Source organism: Phocoena phocoena, chromosome 1, assembly GCF_963924675.1.
Source record: "Phocoena phocoena chromosome 1, mPhoPho1.1, whole genome shotgun sequence".
In the NCBI taxonomy this organism is placed as follows: domain Eukaryota; kingdom Metazoa; phylum Chordata; class Mammalia; order Artiodactyla; family Phocoenidae; genus Phocoena; species Phocoena phocoena.
The window spans coordinates 149,625,148-149,644,704 of NC_089219.1; the positions used below are offsets into that span (position 1 = coordinate 149,625,148).

The following is a 19,557-nucleotide window of genomic DNA, read 5'->3' on the forward strand; positions in this document are numbered from 1 at the left end:
AGATAGAGAAGCATTTTCAAATTGTTCTCAATTTGCAAACTAATTGATAGATTAGTCAGTGTCATCTCTGCCTTCCCAACAGTGTTATGAGCATAAGACTCCCAGGGGAGTTAATTAATTGCAAAACACGGCCCTTCTGCCTTCCCTGGATATGCCTGGAGCCTCTTCTTAGAAAGGGTCTGAGCTCCAGGGTAGGCAAAGAGTGTTTGGGATTAGAAAGGGTTCACTCTGAGCGTGGACACAGTCCCTCCTTCTGTCTTTAAATCTAGCCTGGGTTTCTCCCTTTGGGTAAAACCTGAGCTGTGATCATTTCTCTGCTTCCTCCCAAAGAACCCTTCCGTGTTGTCACTCAGCCCCATCCGAGGGCCAGAGTCCGGAGGCACCATGGTGACCATCACGGGCCATTACCTCGGGGCTGGGAGCAGCGTGGCTGTTTACCTGGGCAACCAGACCTGCGAGTTCTATGGGTGAGATGGGCTCGAAGGAGCCCTAGGAGACTGTACACGTGAGGCTTGTGCATACATGTTCCTGTGCATGTTCACATATGTGCCTGCCCCATCATCTCCTGGGCCCAAACACCATTCCAGTCACTGTAAGGAATACATACCACTAGTCAATTTGTATCGCGAGTATCACCGGGGCTAAATACTTCTACAGATATTTAGAAGTGAGAGGACCATAAGAGCTGCTGATGAGGGAGGTTCCCAGGAGCTCTCAGTCACCACCAGGATCAAGCATTCATTATGTCCCCACCACGGTGACTTGAGAAACATGGCGATTGCATGGCCTCTGTCCTCTGCAAGCACAGACTCATCCTCAGGGCATCTCTTATGTGCTAAAAATTGAACACCTACTATTTGTCAGATATTCTGATGAAGCCCAGGGGATGTAGAGAATCTAGAGAGAATTCTGAAAGGATCCCTGGATGAGAACCCAACTTGCCCAGTAAATCTCCTCCCTGGACCATAAGCTGCCTGAGGGCAAGGACTGTATATTTGCTTCTCTGCATAGTAGGTGCTCAATTTATTAACTGACTGACCAGACACTAAGCACTGGCTAAATAGTCATGGTCTAGAAAAATCCAGAAAAGAGGAGTTCCCCCAAAGCCCAAGGAGCCCTGCCCCTGCCCCACCTTCTCTAATCCCCTTCTCCAGTTGGCTCCCTCCCTGGTCCATCTGGAGTGGGATCTCAGGTAAAAAGAAGCACTGATACACACTGCTAAGGGATGTTCCCCAGTCTAGAGTACGAAAGGACAGAAGAACATTCCTGGGCCATACCCCCCAACCAGGGAAAACCCCTTCTCAGGCCAGAGGCTGGGCCTCTTGCCCATGCCTTTGCTCACAACCCTCCTGCGGTCTCCCTGTAGGCGATCAATGAATGAGATCGTGTGTGTCTCACCCCCGTCATCCAATGGGCTGGGGCCCGTCCCTGTCTCTGTGAGTGTCGACCGAGCCCGTGTAGACAACAACCTGCAGTTCGAGTACATAGATGACCCCCGGGTGCAACGCATTGAGCCCGAGTGGAGTATCGCCAGGTGAGGCAGAGCGGGCGGGGATACACCCAGCTGCCGTGCAACCTAATCCCTTCTGCCAAAGCTCCTGTGAGGATCCTAGGGGGACAAGCGGTAGCGGTTTGAGAGGGTTTTTCACCTAACCCAGACTCTGCTTGTTCCCAGTGGCCACACACCCCTGACCGTCACAGGCTTCAACCTGGATGTCATTCAGGAGCCAAGGATCCGAGTCAAGTTTAATGGCAAAGAATCTGTCAATGTGAGTAACCACGGGTCCCCTTGATCTGCAGGAAACACGACTGTGTCTGTGTTTTGCAGTGTGATAAGGTCTGTGTTAGGCACTGGGACATTCGACCGCCAGAGAAGAGTCCAGAATCATGGCCCCAAACACCTGGGCCTCACAATGATTTTTATAATTACAGTATAATCATTTCTTGTCAGAAGGTGAAGTCATGAGTGTATAAACATACTGGCTTCTGAGCTTAAGATATGGTGCAAAAGGGCTCCTGTTTTCTGCCATGTTCACTTCGAGGGCCGATAAGAGGTAGGGTGAGAGGGGAGAGAAATTCTGGATCCAGATTCAGACATCTGTGAATTGGAAACAAAACACCACCATCTATTAGCTCTACAACCGTGATCAAATCGTTTAACGTCTCTGATCCTCCCTTCCCTGGCTAGAAATGCTTATGCTAAGACTTGCCCCGCAGATTTGTAACCTGCAGCTAGGCTGGCACCTGATAAACGTTAGTCACTGCATGCAGATGTTTCCATCCTGGTTGCTAAGACGATCAAGCTGAACATTTCCCTTTATTCCTCTGTGCAGACCCATGTAATTTAATTTTTTTCCACTGTGGATTTTTGTGATGTTAAAAAAGTTCTCTATCATGAGGGCAGAATGTCTGCTATGTTGTGATAAATTTTTTAGTTCATTCTACCGGCTCCATCTTACTCTTTTCAGGCAATATTTTCTGAAATGTTATTGTATTCATAATTATAGTCCAGGAGATGCTATTACGGCCATTATTTTTCATATGAATTACTGCTTTGACCTTCTGGGGAATTGACGAGGCTGAGATGGAGACGGAGATGGGCGAGATGGTGTTGGATCTACCCTCTTATCCCTGACACATTCCCAGCATGCTTGAGGCTTCCCTAGGAAACAGAGAAATACAGAAAGTGACAGGCTGCCAGAAGGCTAGATCTGGAAAGGTCTCAGGGATGATCTGGTCCAAACTTCTCACTGTATAGCTTAGAAAACTAAGGCCAGAAAGGAGTAATGACTTGCCCCCAATCATGAAGGTGGCTGGCGGCAGGACCAAACTAGATCCCAAACATCTGACTCTTCTAAGTAGACCTCATGAGATGATGGCGGGCTTGACATTTCATCATGCCAGAGACGTGGAGACACCTGTTTCACACCTCCAGTGACCCATCGTGCTCACAGCTCTTTGGGCTAGAAGAGCACGCAACTCCAGATCCCAACGTAGAGCCTGATCCATGAGTGAAAGAGGGGTGCCCCCGCCCCACTTCCAGACTGAGGTTCAGTGTCCCCAGGCCGCCTCCATCTGTTTGCTGTCTCTAGGAGTTGGCCAGCCTGGGGAGGGGCAGCCCCTCCAGGACCAGCAAGGCCCCAGAGGTTAAAGCCTCAGAACACAGAAAATAAAAGACGTGGTTAATCTAGTACAGAGGGAATTTCGGAGGATGAGTGCATGACTGACAAGATTAACCTCCAAAGGCTGCAGCATTGGTCCCCGGGAAGCTATTTGAAGAGAAGACTGGGCTGGGCAGGCCTCCCCACACCTGGCAGCCTTCTGAGAAGGCTTGGGTCCTGGGCGTCCTGTGCGCCCGCCAGGACACGTTGGCAGCCCCAGGCAGGAATCTCCCCAGCAGTTCTCCCAGCCCACCCACCAGGACCTCAGTGCTTCAAGGAGTTAAGAGCCAGCTCCTGCCTCTCGAGCATTCGGGGCCCTGAGCTCCAACAGGGACCTGCCTGGAGTCTGCAGGCTGGCAGGCAGCCTGGAGGAAAGGCCTGGGTGTGCAGGTTTCCACCGAGCCGGGCCCCAGCATGGGAAGCCCGTAAACTCCGCCCGATGCCCTCTCTTTCAGGAGTGGTGAGAAAGAGCCATGTTGCCCCTAAAGCCCTACCTGGGCTCCACGTCATCCTCAGTCCCCGGGGGCTACCCCCTGCCTTTGGGTTTGGAAGCAGCCCAGTGAGAAGGGCCAAAGCGAAGGCCACAAAACCCAAAGGAATGTTTGGCAAAGTGCCAATGCAGCGCTGGGCAGAGAGCAAACGGAGGCCGTTTGTCTGGGGGTGATTTGTTCATTCACAGAGGGGTCCCATCCATGGACACTGGAGTGAGCAGGGAGGAAGATGGGGGTGGGGCAGGGAAACGGTGCTTGGGCTGGGGGGTCTGCCCTGTGGAACCCAGGGAGGGGACTCCCAGCTCAACTCTGTTTGACCGCACCACCATTTTCCTCATGCCAGGGTGTCCCCAGCTGGAACGTGAAAGGGACATTAGGTTCACAAGGGGCTTCTGAAGGGTGAGCTGAAAAGGGCAGGGATGCGTACTGACCTCCGACACGGCACGAAGCCCTCAGCGAGCTGTTGGTTTAAACTCTTCAACTCCCTCCGGAAAGGGAGGGTTAAGACTTGGAGCTCTGACATAATGTCTATGCAAGTGTCAGCTTTTTTTGCAATTTCACACACGGTCTTGTTTTCCGAACATGAAGCCCGGGTATGTGTGTGTTGGCCAGACACGCAACATGTGTGGACCTGCCAGGACAGCGTGTACTTGAGCAGGGTTCTCACAGATGCCCTTGGCTGTTGCTGGGACACCGTGACTCCCAGAGCCAAAACTGAGCCGCGCAGCGCGAGACAGGAGGAGGTGGGGAGGGGTCCAGGTTTTCTTCCCAGATCACACGTGGGTCCTAGAACGCTTTCTTCAATCTGGCTGCTGCCTTGGGACGCCCTCAAACTAAACCACCAGAGGAGAGAATGGCACAACACATGCCACACGGGGCCAGCTCAGCTAGGATGTTATTTGGGAGATGAGGGTCCACCAAGGAAGAAAGGACATTATGAACTCAGTGTCAATACCAAGGTTATACCCGCCGTGGAGAGTTAGGGGGCACTCGGTTGGGAAAGAGAGAGATCCTGACTAGAACATTTAAGGAGGTGAAGGATCCTTTTCATCCATCAATGTTTTCAATAAACATTAACTGAACACCTACTATGTGCTCATCTCACACAACTTCCTTCTTTCCATCTCACACACACACACACACACACACACACACACACACACACACACACGCATGCGGGAGACTGCTTCTGTCCTACTTTTTCCGCAAACATCCATGCTCCCTCATCCCCAGACCTTTTCCGCTGTTCTCTCTGCAAGGGACTTGATCCCTTACCATCCCCCCTGTCTGGGTAAGTCCTACACATTGTTCAGGTTAAATTTCATTCATCTCTTCCAAAGGAAAGCTCCCATGAGCCACCCTCACCCTGCCTCAGGCCACGCACGCTCGCGCACAAACACAGGCTCGTGCACACACACGGACCTCCGCAGAGTGCCTGGTACTTCCCCAACCCGGACGTTTCTCACCTGCATCCATGCATTTAACAGTGCTGGCGCCCCTCCTGTGCTCCAGGCCCTCTGCCAGGGCTGCACTCTAATGCTTGTTGGATCATCTGTCTCCCCCATAGACTGTGACTGTTTCACAGGTGGCCCAACCACTGGCGCCGTTCCCGGCACAAAGTAGGTGCTCACTCAGTGTTGGCGAATGAATAAATGAAGTTAAAACATCCCCTCCCTGCCAAAAAAGAAAAAAAAAAAAACAATTTCACAGCCCTTTTCCTCAAGCAAGAAGCCCATTAGAGACTGGCCAAAACAAGCAAAGGGTGTGAGGGCGGCAGTGTGACCCCCCCACCATCACCTACTGGGTGTTTGAACGCCGTGCTTTTGGGCCCTTTAGGTGTGCAAGGTTGTGAACACCACCACCCTGACCTGCCTGGCACCCTCCCTGACCACGGACTACCGGCCCGGCCTGGACACCGTGGAACGGCCAGACGAGTTTGGATTCGTCTTTAACAATGTCCAGTCCTTGCTGATTTACAACGACACCAAGTTCATCTACTACCCCAACCCGACCTTTGAACTGCTCAGCCCTACTGGGGTCTTGGATCAAAAGCCGGGATCCCCCATCATTCTGAAGGTAGGAGGGTGGGATGGCTGCCTGCCACGCGCAGGGGTGGCCGGAGCACCCCTCTCCTGGCCTGGCCTCCCTTCGATGCACACGGGTTCACATGGCTGTCATCTCCCTGTGAAGGGAGCTTGGTTATACATTTCGACCCACTGAGTGACATATCTTGCACTTGGGATTCTCAAGGAACACTGTAGAGTATTTCTGTGTGTCCTTGTGAGCTTTGGGACCTAAAAGTCCTGCAGTGCACTGGAAGCAACGATGTCCTTTATTGACCCCATCCGTGGTCGCAGTAACTGCCCTCAAATGTGAAGAGGTCACGGTCCCCTGGTACCATCCTTCCAGGTGTGTGTTACTCTACCACTTTCACTTCTATCCCCTGCATCCTCCCCCAAACTTTCACTTGTTTACTGTTTGGTCCCCCCTTCCTTTCTCTTTACCACTCTCTTCCTCCCTTTCATTCTCTCTTCCCCTTGTTTTCTCTTTTTCTGTCAAATTGTGGCTGTTAGAAGTCCTCTCCAAAAGCTTACCATGGAGTCACTCATTGGTTTTTGCATTGCTGCCCTTACCCCGCCTCTTTAATCTCTTTTTATTTTTATTTATTTATTTTGTTCATCAACATGAGAATATATTTTGCATTTATATAATAAAGTATAGAAGACAATAAAAATAAGTGAGCATTGCTACAAGCAACAACAGAAATAAAACTCATGAGCAATATTCAGCAAAACAAGGCAGACATAAAATGATATACATTGTATGTTTTCTTTTTAAAAATTCAAAACTGTGCAAAACAAATTTATGGTGAAGATAATGGTTACTTTGGGGACAGAAAGCAGGGGTCATGACGACGAAATGGTATAAAGAAGCCTTCCGAGGTCCTGGGAAAATTCTATTTCTTGATCTGAGTAGTGGTAATACTAGTGGGAGTTCACATAACTCACATAAGTCATAAGTTTATAGTTAAACGTATGCACTTTTCTCTGTGTTATAACTTATTAAGAAAGCTAAGACAAAAGCCTTATTTAGTTCATTAAGATCAACAGCTGGCAAAGAATTATTGAATATTATTTTGGACACCTACAAAGTTCAAGGAACCGTGTAAGGTGATGAAAGATTCCAAGTCCATTCCACTATCAAATTTCTTTTTCTTATTAGTCATCCATTTTGTACACATCAATGAATAAATGTCAGTCCCGATCTCCCAATTCAGCACACCACCACCACTACCACCCCACCGCTTTCCCCCCTTGGTGTCCATCTGTTTTTTCTCTACTTCTGTGTCTCAATTTCTGCTCGGCAAACCAGTTCATCTGTACCACTTTCTAGGTTCCACATATATGCGTTAATATATGATATTTCTTTTCCTCTTTCTGACTTACTTCACTCTGTATGACAGTCTCTAGATCCATCCATGTCCCTACAAATGACCCAATTTCGTTCCTTTTTATGGCTGAGTAATATTCCATTGTGTATATGTGCCACATCTTCTTTATCCATTCGTCTGTCGATGGGCATTTAGGTTGCTTCCATGACCTGGCTGTTGTAAATAGTGCTGCAGTGAACACTGGGGTACATGTGTCTTTTTGAACTATGGTTTTCTCTGGGTATATGCCCAGTAGTGGGATTGCTGGATCATATGGTAATTCTATTTTTGGTTCTCTAAGGAACCTCCATACTGTTCTCCCTAGTGGCTGTATCAATTTACACTCCCACCAACAGTTCAGGAGGGTTTCCTTTTCTCCACACCCTCTCCAGCATTTGTTGTTTGTAGATTTTCTGATGATGGCCATTCTGACCGGTGTGAGGTGATACCTCTTTGTAGTTTTGATTTGCATTTCTCTAATAATTAGTGATGTTGAGCAGCTTTGCATGTGCTTCTTGGCCATCTGTATATCTTCTTTGGAGAAATGTCTATTTAGGTCTTCTGCCCATTTTTGGATTAGGTTGTTTGTTTTTTTAATGTTGAGCTGCATGAGCTATTTATATATTTTGGAGATTAATCCTTTGTCCGATGATTCATTTGCAAATATTTTCTCCCATTCTGAGGGTTGTCTTTTCGTCTTGTTTATGGTTTACTTTGCTGTGCAAAAGCTTCTAAGTTTCATTAGGTCCCATTTGTTTATTTTTGTTTTTATTTCCATTACTCTAGGAGGTGGATCAAAAAATATGTTGCTGTGATTTATGTCAAATAGTGTTCTTCCTATGTTTTCCTCTAAGAGTTTTATAGTGCCCGGTCTTACATTTAGGTCTTTAATCCATTTTGAGTTTATTTTTGTGTATGGTGCTAGGGAGTGTTCTAATTTCATTCTTTTACATGTAGCTGTCCAGTTTTCCAAGCACCACTTACTGAAGAGACTGTCTTTTCTCCATTGTGTATCTTTGCCTCCTTTGTCATAGATTAGTTGACCATAGGTGTGTGGGTTTATCTCTGGGCTTTCTGTCCTGTTCCATTGATCTATATTTCTGTTTTTGTGCCAGTACCATATTGTCTTGATTACTGTAGCTTTGTCTGAAGTCAGGGAGTCCGATTCCTCCAGTTCCGTTTTTTTCTCTCAAGACTGCTTTGGCTATTTGGGGTGTTTTGTGTCTCCATACAAATTTTAAGACATTTTGTTCTACTTCTGTAAAAAATGCCATTGGTAATTTGATAGGAATTGCACTGAATCTATAGATTGCTTTGGGTAGTATAGTCATTTTCACAATATTGATTCTTCCAATCCTAGAACATGGTATATCTCTCCATCTGTTGATATCATCTTTAATTTCTTTCATTAATGTCTTACAGTTTTCTGCATACAGGTCTTTTGTCTCCCTAGGTAGGTTTATTCCTAGCTATTTTATTCTTTTTGTTGCAGTAGTAAATGGGAGACTTAATTTCTCTTTCAGATTTTTCATCATTACTGTATAAGAATGCAAGAGATTTCTGTGCATTAATTTTGTATCCTGCAACATTACCAAATTCATTGACTAGCTCTAGTAGTTTTCTGATGGCATCTTTAGGATTCTCTATGTGTAGTATCATGTCATCTGCAAACGGTGACAGTTTTACTTCTTCTTTTCCAATTTGTACTCCTTTTGTTTCTTTTTCTTCTCTGATTGCCGTGGCTAGGACTTCCAAAACTATGTTGAATAACAGTGATGAGAGTGGACATCCGTGTCTTGTTCCTGATCTTAGAGGAAATGCTTTCAGTTTTTCACCATTGAGAATGATGTTTCCTGTGGGTTTGTCATATATGGCCTTTATTATGTTGAAGTAGGTTCCCTCTATGCCCACTTTCTGGAGAGTTTTTATCATAAATGGGTGTTAAATTTTGTCAAAAGCTTTTTCTGCATCTTTTGACATGATCATATGGTTTTTATTCTTCAATTTGTTGATATGGTGTATCACATTCACTGATTTGTGTATATTGAAGAATCCTTGCATCTCTGGGAAAAATCCCACTTGATCATGGTGTATGATCCTTTTAACGTGTTGTTGGATTCTGTTTGCTAGCATTTTGTTGAGGATTTTTGCATCTATATTCATCAGTGATATTGGTCTGTAATTTTCTTTTTTTGTAGCATCTTTGCCTTGTTTTGGTATCAGGGTGATGGTGGCCTCATAGAATGAGTTTGGGAGTGTTCCTTCCTCTGCAATTTTTTGGAAGAGCTTGAGAAAGATGGGTGTTAGCTCTTCTCTAAATGTTTGATAGAATTCACCTGTGAAGCCATCTGGTCCTGGACTTTTGTTTGTTGGAAAATTTTTAATCACAGTTTCAATTTCATTACTTGTGATTGGACTGTTCATATTTCCTATTTCTTCCTGGTTCAGTCTTGGAAGGTTATACCTTTCTAAGAATTTGTCCATTTCTTCCAGGTTGTCCATTTTATTGGCATAGAGTTGCTTGTAATAGTCTCTTAGGATGCTTTGTATTTCTGGGGTGTCGTAACTTCTTCTTTTTCATTTCTAATTTTATTGATTTGAGTCCTCTCCTTCTTTTTCTTGATGTGTCTGGCTAATGGTTTATCAATTTTGTTTATCTTCTCAAAGAACCAGCTTTTACTTTATTGGTCTTTACTATTGTTTTCTTTGTTTCTATTTCATTTATTTCTGCTCTGATCTTGATGATTTCTTTCCTTCTGCTAACTTTGGGTTTTGTTTGTTCTTCTTTCTCTAGTTCCTTTAGGTGTAAGGTTAGATTGTTTATTTGAGATTTTTCTTATTTCTTGAGGTAGGCTTGTATAGCTATAAACTTCCCTCTTAGAACTACTTTTGCTGCATCCCATAGGTTTTGGATCATCGTGTTTTCATTGTCATTTGTCTCTAGGTATTTTTTGATCTCCTCTTTGATTTCTTCAGTGATCTCTTGGTTATTTAGTAACGTATTGTTTAGCCTCCATGTGTTTGTGTATTTTTTTCCCTGTAATTGATTTCTAATCTCATAGTGTTGTGGTCAGAAAAGATGGTTGACATGATTTCAATTTTCTTAAATTTACTGAGGCTTGATTTGTAATCCAAGATGTGATCTATCCTGGAGAATGATCTGTGCGCACTTGAGAAGAAAGTGTAATCTGCTGTTTTGGAATGGAAAGTCCTATAAATATCAATTAAATCTATCTGGTCTATTGTGTCATTTAAGGCTGTGTTTCCTTATTAATTTTCTGTTTGGATGATCTGTCCGTTGGTGTAAGTGAGGTGTTAAAGTCCCCCACTATTATTGTGTTACTGTTGATTTCCTCTTTTAGAGCTGTTAGCAGTTGCCTTATGTATTGAGGTGCTCCTATGTTGGGTGCATATATATTTATAATTGTTATATCTTCTTCTTGGATTGATCCCTTGATCATTATATAGTGCCCTTCCTTGTCACTTGTAACATTCTTTATTTTAAAGTCTACTTTATCTGATATTATTATTGCTACTCCAGCTTTCTTTTGATTTTCATTTGCATGGAATATCTTTTTCCATCCCCTCACTTTCAGTCTGTATGTGTCCCTAGGTCTGCAGTGGGTCTCCTGTAAACAGCATATATATGGGTCTTATTTTTTGTATCCATTCAGCAAGCCTGTGTCTTTTGGTTGGAGCATTTAATCCATTCGTGTTTAAGGTAATTATCAATATGTGTGTTCCTATTACCATTTTCTTAATTGTTTTGGGTTTGTTTTTGTAGGTCCTTTTCTTCTCTTGTGTTTCCCAATTAGAGAAGTTCCTTTAGTGTTTGTTGGTTAGGTGGTGCTGAATTCCCTTAGCTTTTGCTTGTCTGTAAAGCTTTTGATTTCTCCATCGGATCTGAGTGAGATCCTTGCTGGGTAGTGTAATCTTGGTTGTAGGTTCTTCCCTTTCATCACTTTAAGTATATCCTGCCACTCCCTTCTGGCTTGTAGAGTTTCTGCTGAGATATCAGCTGTTAACCTTATGGGAGTTCCCTTGTATGCTATTTGTCGTTTTTCCCTTGCTGCTTTCAATAATTTTTCTTTGCCTTTAATTTTTGCCAATTTGATTACTATGTGTCTCGGCGTGTTTCTCCTTGGGTTTATCCTGTATGGGACTCTCTGTGCTTCCTGGACTTGGGTGGCTATTTCATTTCCCATGTTAGGGAAGTGTTTGACTATAATCTCTTCTAATATTTTCTCGGGTCCTTTCTCTCTCTCTTCTCCTTCTGGGGCCGCTATAATGCATATGTTGTTGCGTTTAATGTTTTCCCAGAGGTCTCTTAGGCTCTCTTCATTTCTTTTCATTCTTCATTCTTTTCATTCTTCTTCATTTCTTTTTCATTCACTGTTCCACAGCAGTGAATTCTACCATTCTGTCTTCCAGGTCACTTATCTGTTCTTCTGCCTCAGTTATTCTGCTATTCATTCCTTCTAGTGTAGTTTTCATTTCAATTATTGTACTGTTCATCTCTGTTTGTTTGTTCTTTATTTCTTCTAGGTCTTTGTTAAACATTTCTTCCATCTTCTCGCTCTTTGCCTCCATTCTTTTTCTGAGGTCCTGGATCATCCTCACTATCATTATTCTGAATTCTTTTTCTGGAAGGTTGCCTATTTCCACTTCATTAAGTTGTTTTTCTGGGGTTTTATCTTGTTCCTTCTTCTGGTACATAGCCCTCTGCCTTTTCATCTTGTCTGTTTTTCTGTGAATGTGGTTTTTGTTCCACAGGCTGCAGGATTGTAGTTCTTCTTGCTTCTGCTGTCTGCTCTCTGGTGGATGAGGCTATCTAAGAGGATTGTGGAAGCTTCCTGATGGGAGGGACTGGTCTTAATCTCTTTTTAAATAACCAATTAACTTCTGTGCACATGTGTCAATTATTCCTATTAAGATTGCTCTTACCTACAGGGCAAAAACCTCTGCCCTCCTGCTTCTGGAGGGGCCAAACTCAACTACACCGTGCTGATTGGAGAGACCCCATGCACCGTCACTGTGTCCGAGACGCAACTGCTCTGCGAGCCTCCCAACCTCACTGGGCAGCACAAGGTCATGGTGAGTGAACCCTCTTATTGTTCCTCCCCTCCTCATCTTTCATGTATAATCTGTCATAAAGAAAGGGTCTTCAACCTCCTCCATATCTCCTCATCACAAAGTCCTGTATTAAAAGGGGTAGGAGCTAAGAACACAAGAAAAGAAAGGCAGATGATAAGCAGGAAGTTGTTTTGTATCCAGACTGCACTGTGTGGTTGTGGTCTCTCATGCCCTTTCTGAATCGAGAAGGATTGGATGCCAGGGTTCTACAGCGACTGTGTGTGTGCCATGCACAGGTCCACGTGGGTGGCATGGTATTCTCGCCCGGCTCGGTGAGTGTCATCTCAGATAGCTTGCTGACCCTGCCAGCCATCGTCAGCATCGCGGCAGGCGGCAGCCTACTGCTCATCATCGTCATCATTGTGCTCATCGCCTACAAGCGCAAGTCTCGAGAAAATGACCTCACTCTCAAGCGGCTCCAAATGCAGATGGACAACCTGGAGTCCCGTGTGGCCCTGGAGTGTAAGGAAGGTAAGTGGAGGCACTCCCTCGTTTCTGGGACCCTCTTTCCTCACCAGCCTTATTACCCCCCTCCCTAAAACAGCTCTCATCTTTGCTCCCATCTCTTCTACCACAAGCCACCCTGCATCACTTTGACCTCTGTTTTCCCTTAAACTTCCTTTGCCCTTAAAATGCCCACAGTAAGGCCCCAGACCTGATCCCATTATTCTGTCCCCCTGTGCCCTGACTCATCCCACAGTCTGGCCCAGCCTACTCTCCTTCCCGGGACCGCAGTCTCCCCACAGTCAGAGCCTCCTGGGCCCTGTTGCCTCAGACTCTGGCTCCCCACGTAGGAGTGACAGCTCCTTTTGCCTGGCTGCCTTGGAGCAGCAGGAAAGGTGAGAGCACATGCCCTCCCTTCCACCCCATCCCCTCCCCCACATTGTGGCTTCAGCCAGTACTGCAGGCTGAGCCTCTGAAGGCCACTTGCAGGGCATCCCAGGCTGTGGTGGTGGAGACAGTGTTTCTTCTGTCTCCCAAGCAACCGCAGCTACCTGGTGCCCCCTTGGGCTGAGGACCTGGAAGACTCCCTGGGTAAACATCTCAATTAGGAATCAAAAGACTTCTCCTTTTGCTGCAAACTTCAAGATCAGAACAAGCCCTCTGCTGGATGAAAGGGAAGAGCTGGGCTAGGGCAAAGTGGGCCAGGCTCCTCCCAGCGCCAGGGCTGTGGAGGAGCACGGAGGGCATCAGGAGACAGGTCTGCCACCAAGGGGAAGCCCCTGTTTGGCCAAGGGCCTGGTGGTCAGGGCTCCCTAAGTCTGGGTTTGGTGGTGTTCTCAGTTTCATTCATGTGTGAGTGTGAATGTTAACTATATATAACATAACATTTACCGTTTTAACTTTCTTATCTTTGCACCCTAATGCTCTCTCCACTTCTGTGCACAGAAGTTAACTGGTTATTTAAAAAGAGATTAAGAGGCATTAAGTACATTCACGGTATCGCGTGTCCATCACCACCATCCATCTCCAGAACTTCCACATTTTCCCCAACTGAAACTCTGTACTCATGAAACAATAATCCCTCATCCTCCTCTCCCATTTTCTGTCTCTATGAATTTGACTACTCTAGGAAACTCATATAAATGGCATCACACAGTATTTGTCCCTTTGTGTTTGGTTTATTTCATTTAGCATCATGTCTTTAAGGTTCATCCATGTTGTAGCATTTGAGAGAACGTCATTCCTTTTTAAGGCTAAATAATAGTCCATTGGGTATATAAACCACATTTTACTTATCAATTTATCTGTCAATGGACATTTGGGTTGTTTCCACCTTTCGGTATCATGAATAATGCTGCTGTGAACGTGAGGGTACAAGCATCTGTTCAAGTCCCTGCTTTCAGTTCTTTTGGGTGTATATATGTAGGAGAGGAATTGCTGGGTCATTTGGTAATTCTATGTTTAATATTTGGAGGAATCACAAAATTGGTTTCCAGAGCAGCTGTACCACTTTACATTCCCTCTAGCAAGATATGAGGGTTCCAGTTTTTCCACATCCTGGCCAACACATGTTATTTTCCACTTTTTTTATAATAGCCATCCTAATGGGTATGAAGTGGTATCTCATGGTGGTTTTGATTTTCATTTTCCCCCAAGGTTTTTGCATCTTGGTTTATTCTCTTGCTTGGAAAAGGGGAGCAAAGCTACCTATTCTGGTCTTTGTTTGATCTGTCCGACCACTGTCTCTCACCTGCTTCTAGCACCTGTATCACCTGCACGACACAAGTCGTGGGCTTCCTTTGTTTTAACTACACTTATAATACATAGAAAGAAAATTCAAAATTATAGGTAAGCATAGAGGAGGAAATAATATAAAAATCACCCATAGTCCCAACCACCTAAGAAAGGCAGCCTGGAGATATGTCATCGCCCCTGGAGATGCACCCCTATAACCCTCCCTGTCTCTACACCTGGCCCTTCCCTCCTCCACAAACTTCTCCCGCCTTTCCCTTCCCCATCCTGCATTCCCCTCCTGAGCTTCCGTGTCTCCACTGCACTTTCATAGCTTTTGCCGAGCTCCAGACAGACATCAACGAGCTGACCAGTGACCTGGACCGCTCAGGAATCCCCTACCTGGACTATCGGACCTATGCTATGCGAGTCCTATTCCCTGGCATTGAGGACCATCCCGTCCTGCGTGAGCTGGAGGTAACACCCACCTGCCTTGCCCAGCTGCCCAGCAGGGACGTGGGGCCTGGGTTTCCTAGGAAATACCAATGGGCCCCAGTGCTCAGAAGAAGGTCAGGGGTGAGGAGGAGAAATAGCTTGTAGAAACATCACCGTAACGGGGATATTTCCAACCAGGAAAATCACAGCCGGGGGGGCACCCAGGCTCTTTGGGATGATTCCAGGGGAAAGCTGATTATTTGTCATTTTTTAATTAATGACTGAATTAATTAACTAAGATTCTGCCTCATTTCCGAATGGATTTAAGCTGGCTTAAGGAAAGACCTATGATTCTGTGAGGCTTGTTTTTTCATTTCTCAGTTTGTTTTACTAAAGATAATAAACCAGGACAGAGGAGATTAAGGGGAGACTAGTAAACCAAGCTAGTCTGCTGCGGTATCTCCTATTGTGTTGCATCCTTGGGAAAATCAGATGAATAGCATCCTCTCTGAGGTCTCTACCTGGAGCCCAACCCTCTCGACCCAGGGGGAAGTCAGAGCAGACTGCAGACCTCAGAGACCAGTTATTCCTACATCACCGAGGGTGGGGCGGTTACAGGCGTCACGGAGAGGGTCCTATAGCTGGCATCGTCATCAGCCAACACCCTCGCGGAGAGCCAGAAGCTGGTCCTCTGAAGCCACGCCCATCACACCCATCCCAGGTGCAGGGCAACGGCCAGCAACACGTGGAGAAGGCCCTGAAGCTCTTCGCCCAGCTCATCAACAACAAGGTGTTCCTGCTGACCTTCATCCGCACCCTGGAGCTGCAGCGCAGCTTCTCCATGCGGGACCGCGGCAACGTGGCCTCGCTCATCATGACCGGCCTGCAGGGCCGCCTGGAGTACGCTACCGACGTCCTCAAGCAGCTGCTCTCAGACCTCATCGATAAGAACCTGGAGAACAAGAACCACCCCAAGCTGCTTCTCCGGAGGTCTGACCTGCGCCAGGGGCGGGGAGGCATCTAAACAGGGACGTCCGGGGTGGGGGGAGGCAGGGCTGGTTAGTGTGGGTCCCACGAGAAGGCGCCCCTCCCCAGGAAGGCCTGTGTCCCTGCAGCTCCCAGTGCAGAGTCTCATCTTCCTTCGGTCCGGGTGGCTGTGCCGTGTCTGCAGGTGCTGAGCGTGGCAGGAGCACAGGCCTCAGAGCATCTGAGCTTGAACCCCGGCTCTGCTACCTGCTAGTCGTGTGATCTTGGGCCAGTGATGTGGCCACTCTGCTGTTTAGTTTCCTCGTGAACAAAATGGCACTAATAATACCTGTCTTGAAGTCTCCCTCCCCATGCATCCTGGGTTTCACTGTCCAACACAGTAGCACATGTGACCATTAATTTAAAAGAAAACGTAAAATTCAGTTCCTCCATTGCGCTAACTGCCTCCCAAGGGCTCAGTGGCCGCCATATTGGAAGCACAGATAGAGGCCGTTCCCATCATAGCAGGGGCTCTGTTGGACAGCACCCGGCTGGAGATATGGTGTGGCCTCTCCCATCAGTGCCCGGCTTCCTGGATCTGAATCACCAGCATCCACCACCACTCCCTCCTCGGTTGCCATTTTCCTGGCAGGGAAGAGGGTCAGAGACCTTGGCCATCCATCCCTGAGCCTACCCTCTCTGGGGGCCCTGGGGAGCCCAGCACAGCTTTGGAGCTCAGCTGGCAGCAGGGCTTGGAATGTGCCACCTCCATTTCACTGCCTTCTCGGCAGCCTTCTCCTTGCAAGATCTCAGGCTTCCAGACCCCATGTGGGGTGAGGAGGGAGAAAGAATAGCTTTGTTTTATGAGTACAGAGCCCCCATTCTGCCAATCTGAGCATTAGAAACTCTCATTAAGAACTGTTATATTTAAATTAGAGCTAATCTCAGGCACAATGCAGGGAGAGGGTGCTGGGAGGGGCCGGGGAGAGAGCCACAATTTCTCCTGCCATTGTCACTCTCTCCCAGGCCCGCATTGCTGAGCAGCCCTGGCAAATGCCTGGGATTTACAGCAACCGGAGGGTGTTATTTGCACCACGTGCAGCGACTTAAAATACCCCTCCGGCATCCCCCTCACTGAGGGTCTGTCACAGCCGCTTCGTTCCTTCGCAGGTCCCCAGATCTGCAGCCTGGGATGATGGGGGCGGGGCAGGACGAGGGGGCGGTGCTTACAGAGGCAGATCCCCTGTCAGCTAAACACTTGCATACACTGCTCTTTACCTGAGGGTCTGGGATCCACGGCCCCGCAGGACAGTGATGACAGCGAGCAGGTATATGCAGTATTCTTAGCACTTTACATACACTAATTCATTCAACCTTGACAACAACCCTGTGGGATAGATGATGATGATGGTTATTATTATTATCATCCCCATTTAGACATGGGGAAACTGAACCCAGAGAGAGGAAATGACTCACTCAAGATCACACAGGCCAGTACGCAGCAGAGTTAGGATTTGAACCCAGGCAGTCTGACTCTGTTTGGAGGGAAAGGTATACCAGGGACCTTGTGGACATGCAAATATTCAGACATGCAGGAAATCCCAAAGGGACATAGAAACTCCATCACCCTGAGGCTGGAAGAGGGTAAGAGGATGGTATTCTTGGTCCCTGTATCTGCAGACCCATAGCAGCACTCCATTTTTGCTGGAAATTGAGGTCCAGAAAGAAGCCTCTAGCCCAAGGTCTCACTTCTCATTACTGGTAGCATTGGGACAGGACACAGTGTCCTGGCCCCCAGCCCTGGCTTCTTTCGTGCCCTTGTTCTCTTGAACCCTGGTCCACACAACAAGCTAGGCACACCCCCACCCTTAGACCCCTCCATAAAGGACTGCTCTTATCCCTTCTGCCTCCCCAGGACAGAGTCCGTGGCTGAGAAGATGCTGACCAATTGGTTTGCCTTCCTCCTGCACAAGTTCCTGAAGGTGAGACTGGGAGTGAGACAGGAACTGGGAGCTGAGAGCAAGATGGGGAGCTGCCCCTCTGAGCCTGGCCATCAGGGCTGCATGGGGACCACCCCTTAGGAACAGAAACCTACCTGGCTGGGTGCCCCAAAGCCAAGCGGGCCTAGAAATAGGGTCAGGAGAGGGGGGAAGGAGGCTGGTACCCCGCCACCTACGCCCTGCGTCCGCCCACAGGAGTGTGCGGGGGAGCCGCTCTTCATGCTGCACTGCGCCATCAAGCAGCAGATGGAGAAGGGCCCCATCGATGCCATCACGGGTGAGGCCCGCTACTCCCTGAGTGAGGACAAGCTCATCCGGCAGCAGATGGAGTACAAGACCCTGGTGAGGAGGCAGGAAGCCCAGGGGACAGCACGGACCTCCTGCCTCTAATCCGTGCTCTGCCTTCTCACCACAAAGACAGTTTGAGGGGTCAATAAAGAGGCTGGGAGGCCGGCCTGGGGGCCAGTCCAGGGGGCATGCCAAGTGTCCCGAGGGCGGACACACAGGCCTGGGCCCCTCCTCCCCTATCTCATTGGGTGGGCCTAACGAGCTTGCATTGCCTGCATTTACCCTAGATCACTCAGCATTAGCTGTGGGGAAATTAGCATTACGGGGAAGAAGTCTGCTGATCTCTAATATAGAGGCTTCGGGGAAGTGGGAGGCCAGCCCTTGAAACACCTGGAGGCACCCCTGATCCCCCAGGACGTCTCCACCCAGGATGACAGCCTCCCCTAAGCCATCAGGGGCTAGAAAGTAGAGTCCTGTCTCTCTGAGAAAGAGAGGTGGGCAGAAGGACTCAAGCTGTCATTGGCAGATGGCTGGAAGGTGAGAGAAACTGAGACACAGACAGAGGGACACCCGTTTCTCCTGTGAGGAGGGGGCGCCTGGGTAAGAGATGGCTCCAGGGCCTCACGCCCTCTCCCCCGAATGGCTCCTTCAACTCGCATCCTGTCCCTCTTCCATCGCCACCTGTAGATCCTGAACTGTGTCAACCCTGACAACGAGAACAGTCCGGAGATCCCAGTGAAGGTGTTGAACTGTGACACCATCACGCAGGTCAAAGAGAAGATTCTCGATGCCGTCTACAAGAACGTGCCCTACTCCCAGCGGCCGAGGGCTGTTGACATGGATTTGGGTAGGAAACCTGGCCTTGGAGTGTGAGGGCAACTTCCAGGAGGGCATTTGGGCTATGGCAGGGGTTGGGGGGTGGGGGAAGCCCTGCCCCGCAGACAGCCCCTCGTCGGGGCATGACTGGGTCCCGTCCAGGTGAGGGGCCAGGTGAAATGCGTGCCTGAAACACTGCCCACTCAGATGTGGCCACCTCTGGGGAGGCCCATGCTTTTGCCAGCATTGACACCCCCGGAGACCCAGACACCTGAAACACTGTCATTGCACCAGCTTGAGGGAGCCGGGGTTGCCAGGCCCCTAGAGGACCCCACGACTGGGCAGTCCCGGCCCCCGCCCCTCACACTGCTCCTGCACCACCCCTCCACCCAGAGTGGCGTCAAGGCCGGATTGCCCGGGTCGTGCTGCAGGACGAGGACATCACCACCAAGATTGAGGGTGACTGGAAGCGGCTCAACACGCTAATGCACTATCAGGTGAGGGCAGGGCTTTGCGTCAGGGACCCCTGCCCTCCCAGAATGCCCCCTCCTTCTAAGGTTTGCTCTAAGGCCCTCAAAGCCCTAAAAGGGTTCTCTTATCTCCCCTCTCCACCTCCTGCCTGAGTCTAGAGCAGTGATTCTCAGCCACAGCTGCTGATTAGA

General features: G+C 48.0%; 1 protein-coding gene across 1 annotated transcript in view; it reads left to right on the forward strand.

Annotated features, from left to right (window-relative positions):
• Nucleotides 1-19,557, forward strand: part of PLXNA2 (plexin A2) — a 190,789-nt gene that overhangs the window by 159,872 nt on the left and 11,360 nt on the right. The window contains exons 14-25 of the mRNA XM_065889436.1: nucleotides 331-467; nucleotides 1,367-1,534; nucleotides 1,676-1,769; nucleotides 5,489-5,728; nucleotides 12,033-12,176; nucleotides 12,452-12,686; nucleotides 14,725-14,867; nucleotides 15,547-15,815; nucleotides 17,707-17,773; nucleotides 17,987-18,133; nucleotides 18,767-18,926; nucleotides 19,289-19,392. Coding sequence (XP_065745508.1) covers nucleotides 331-467; nucleotides 1,367-1,534; nucleotides 1,676-1,769; nucleotides 5,489-5,728; nucleotides 12,033-12,176; nucleotides 12,452-12,686; nucleotides 14,725-14,867; nucleotides 15,547-15,815; nucleotides 17,707-17,773; nucleotides 17,987-18,133; nucleotides 18,767-18,926; nucleotides 19,289-19,392 — 1,908 coding nt within the window. The remainder of the gene's footprint in view (nucleotides 1-330; nucleotides 468-1,366; nucleotides 1,535-1,675; nucleotides 1,770-5,488; nucleotides 5,729-12,032; nucleotides 12,177-12,451; nucleotides 12,687-14,724; nucleotides 14,868-15,546; nucleotides 15,816-17,706; nucleotides 17,774-17,986; nucleotides 18,134-18,766; nucleotides 18,927-19,288; nucleotides 19,393-19,557) is intronic.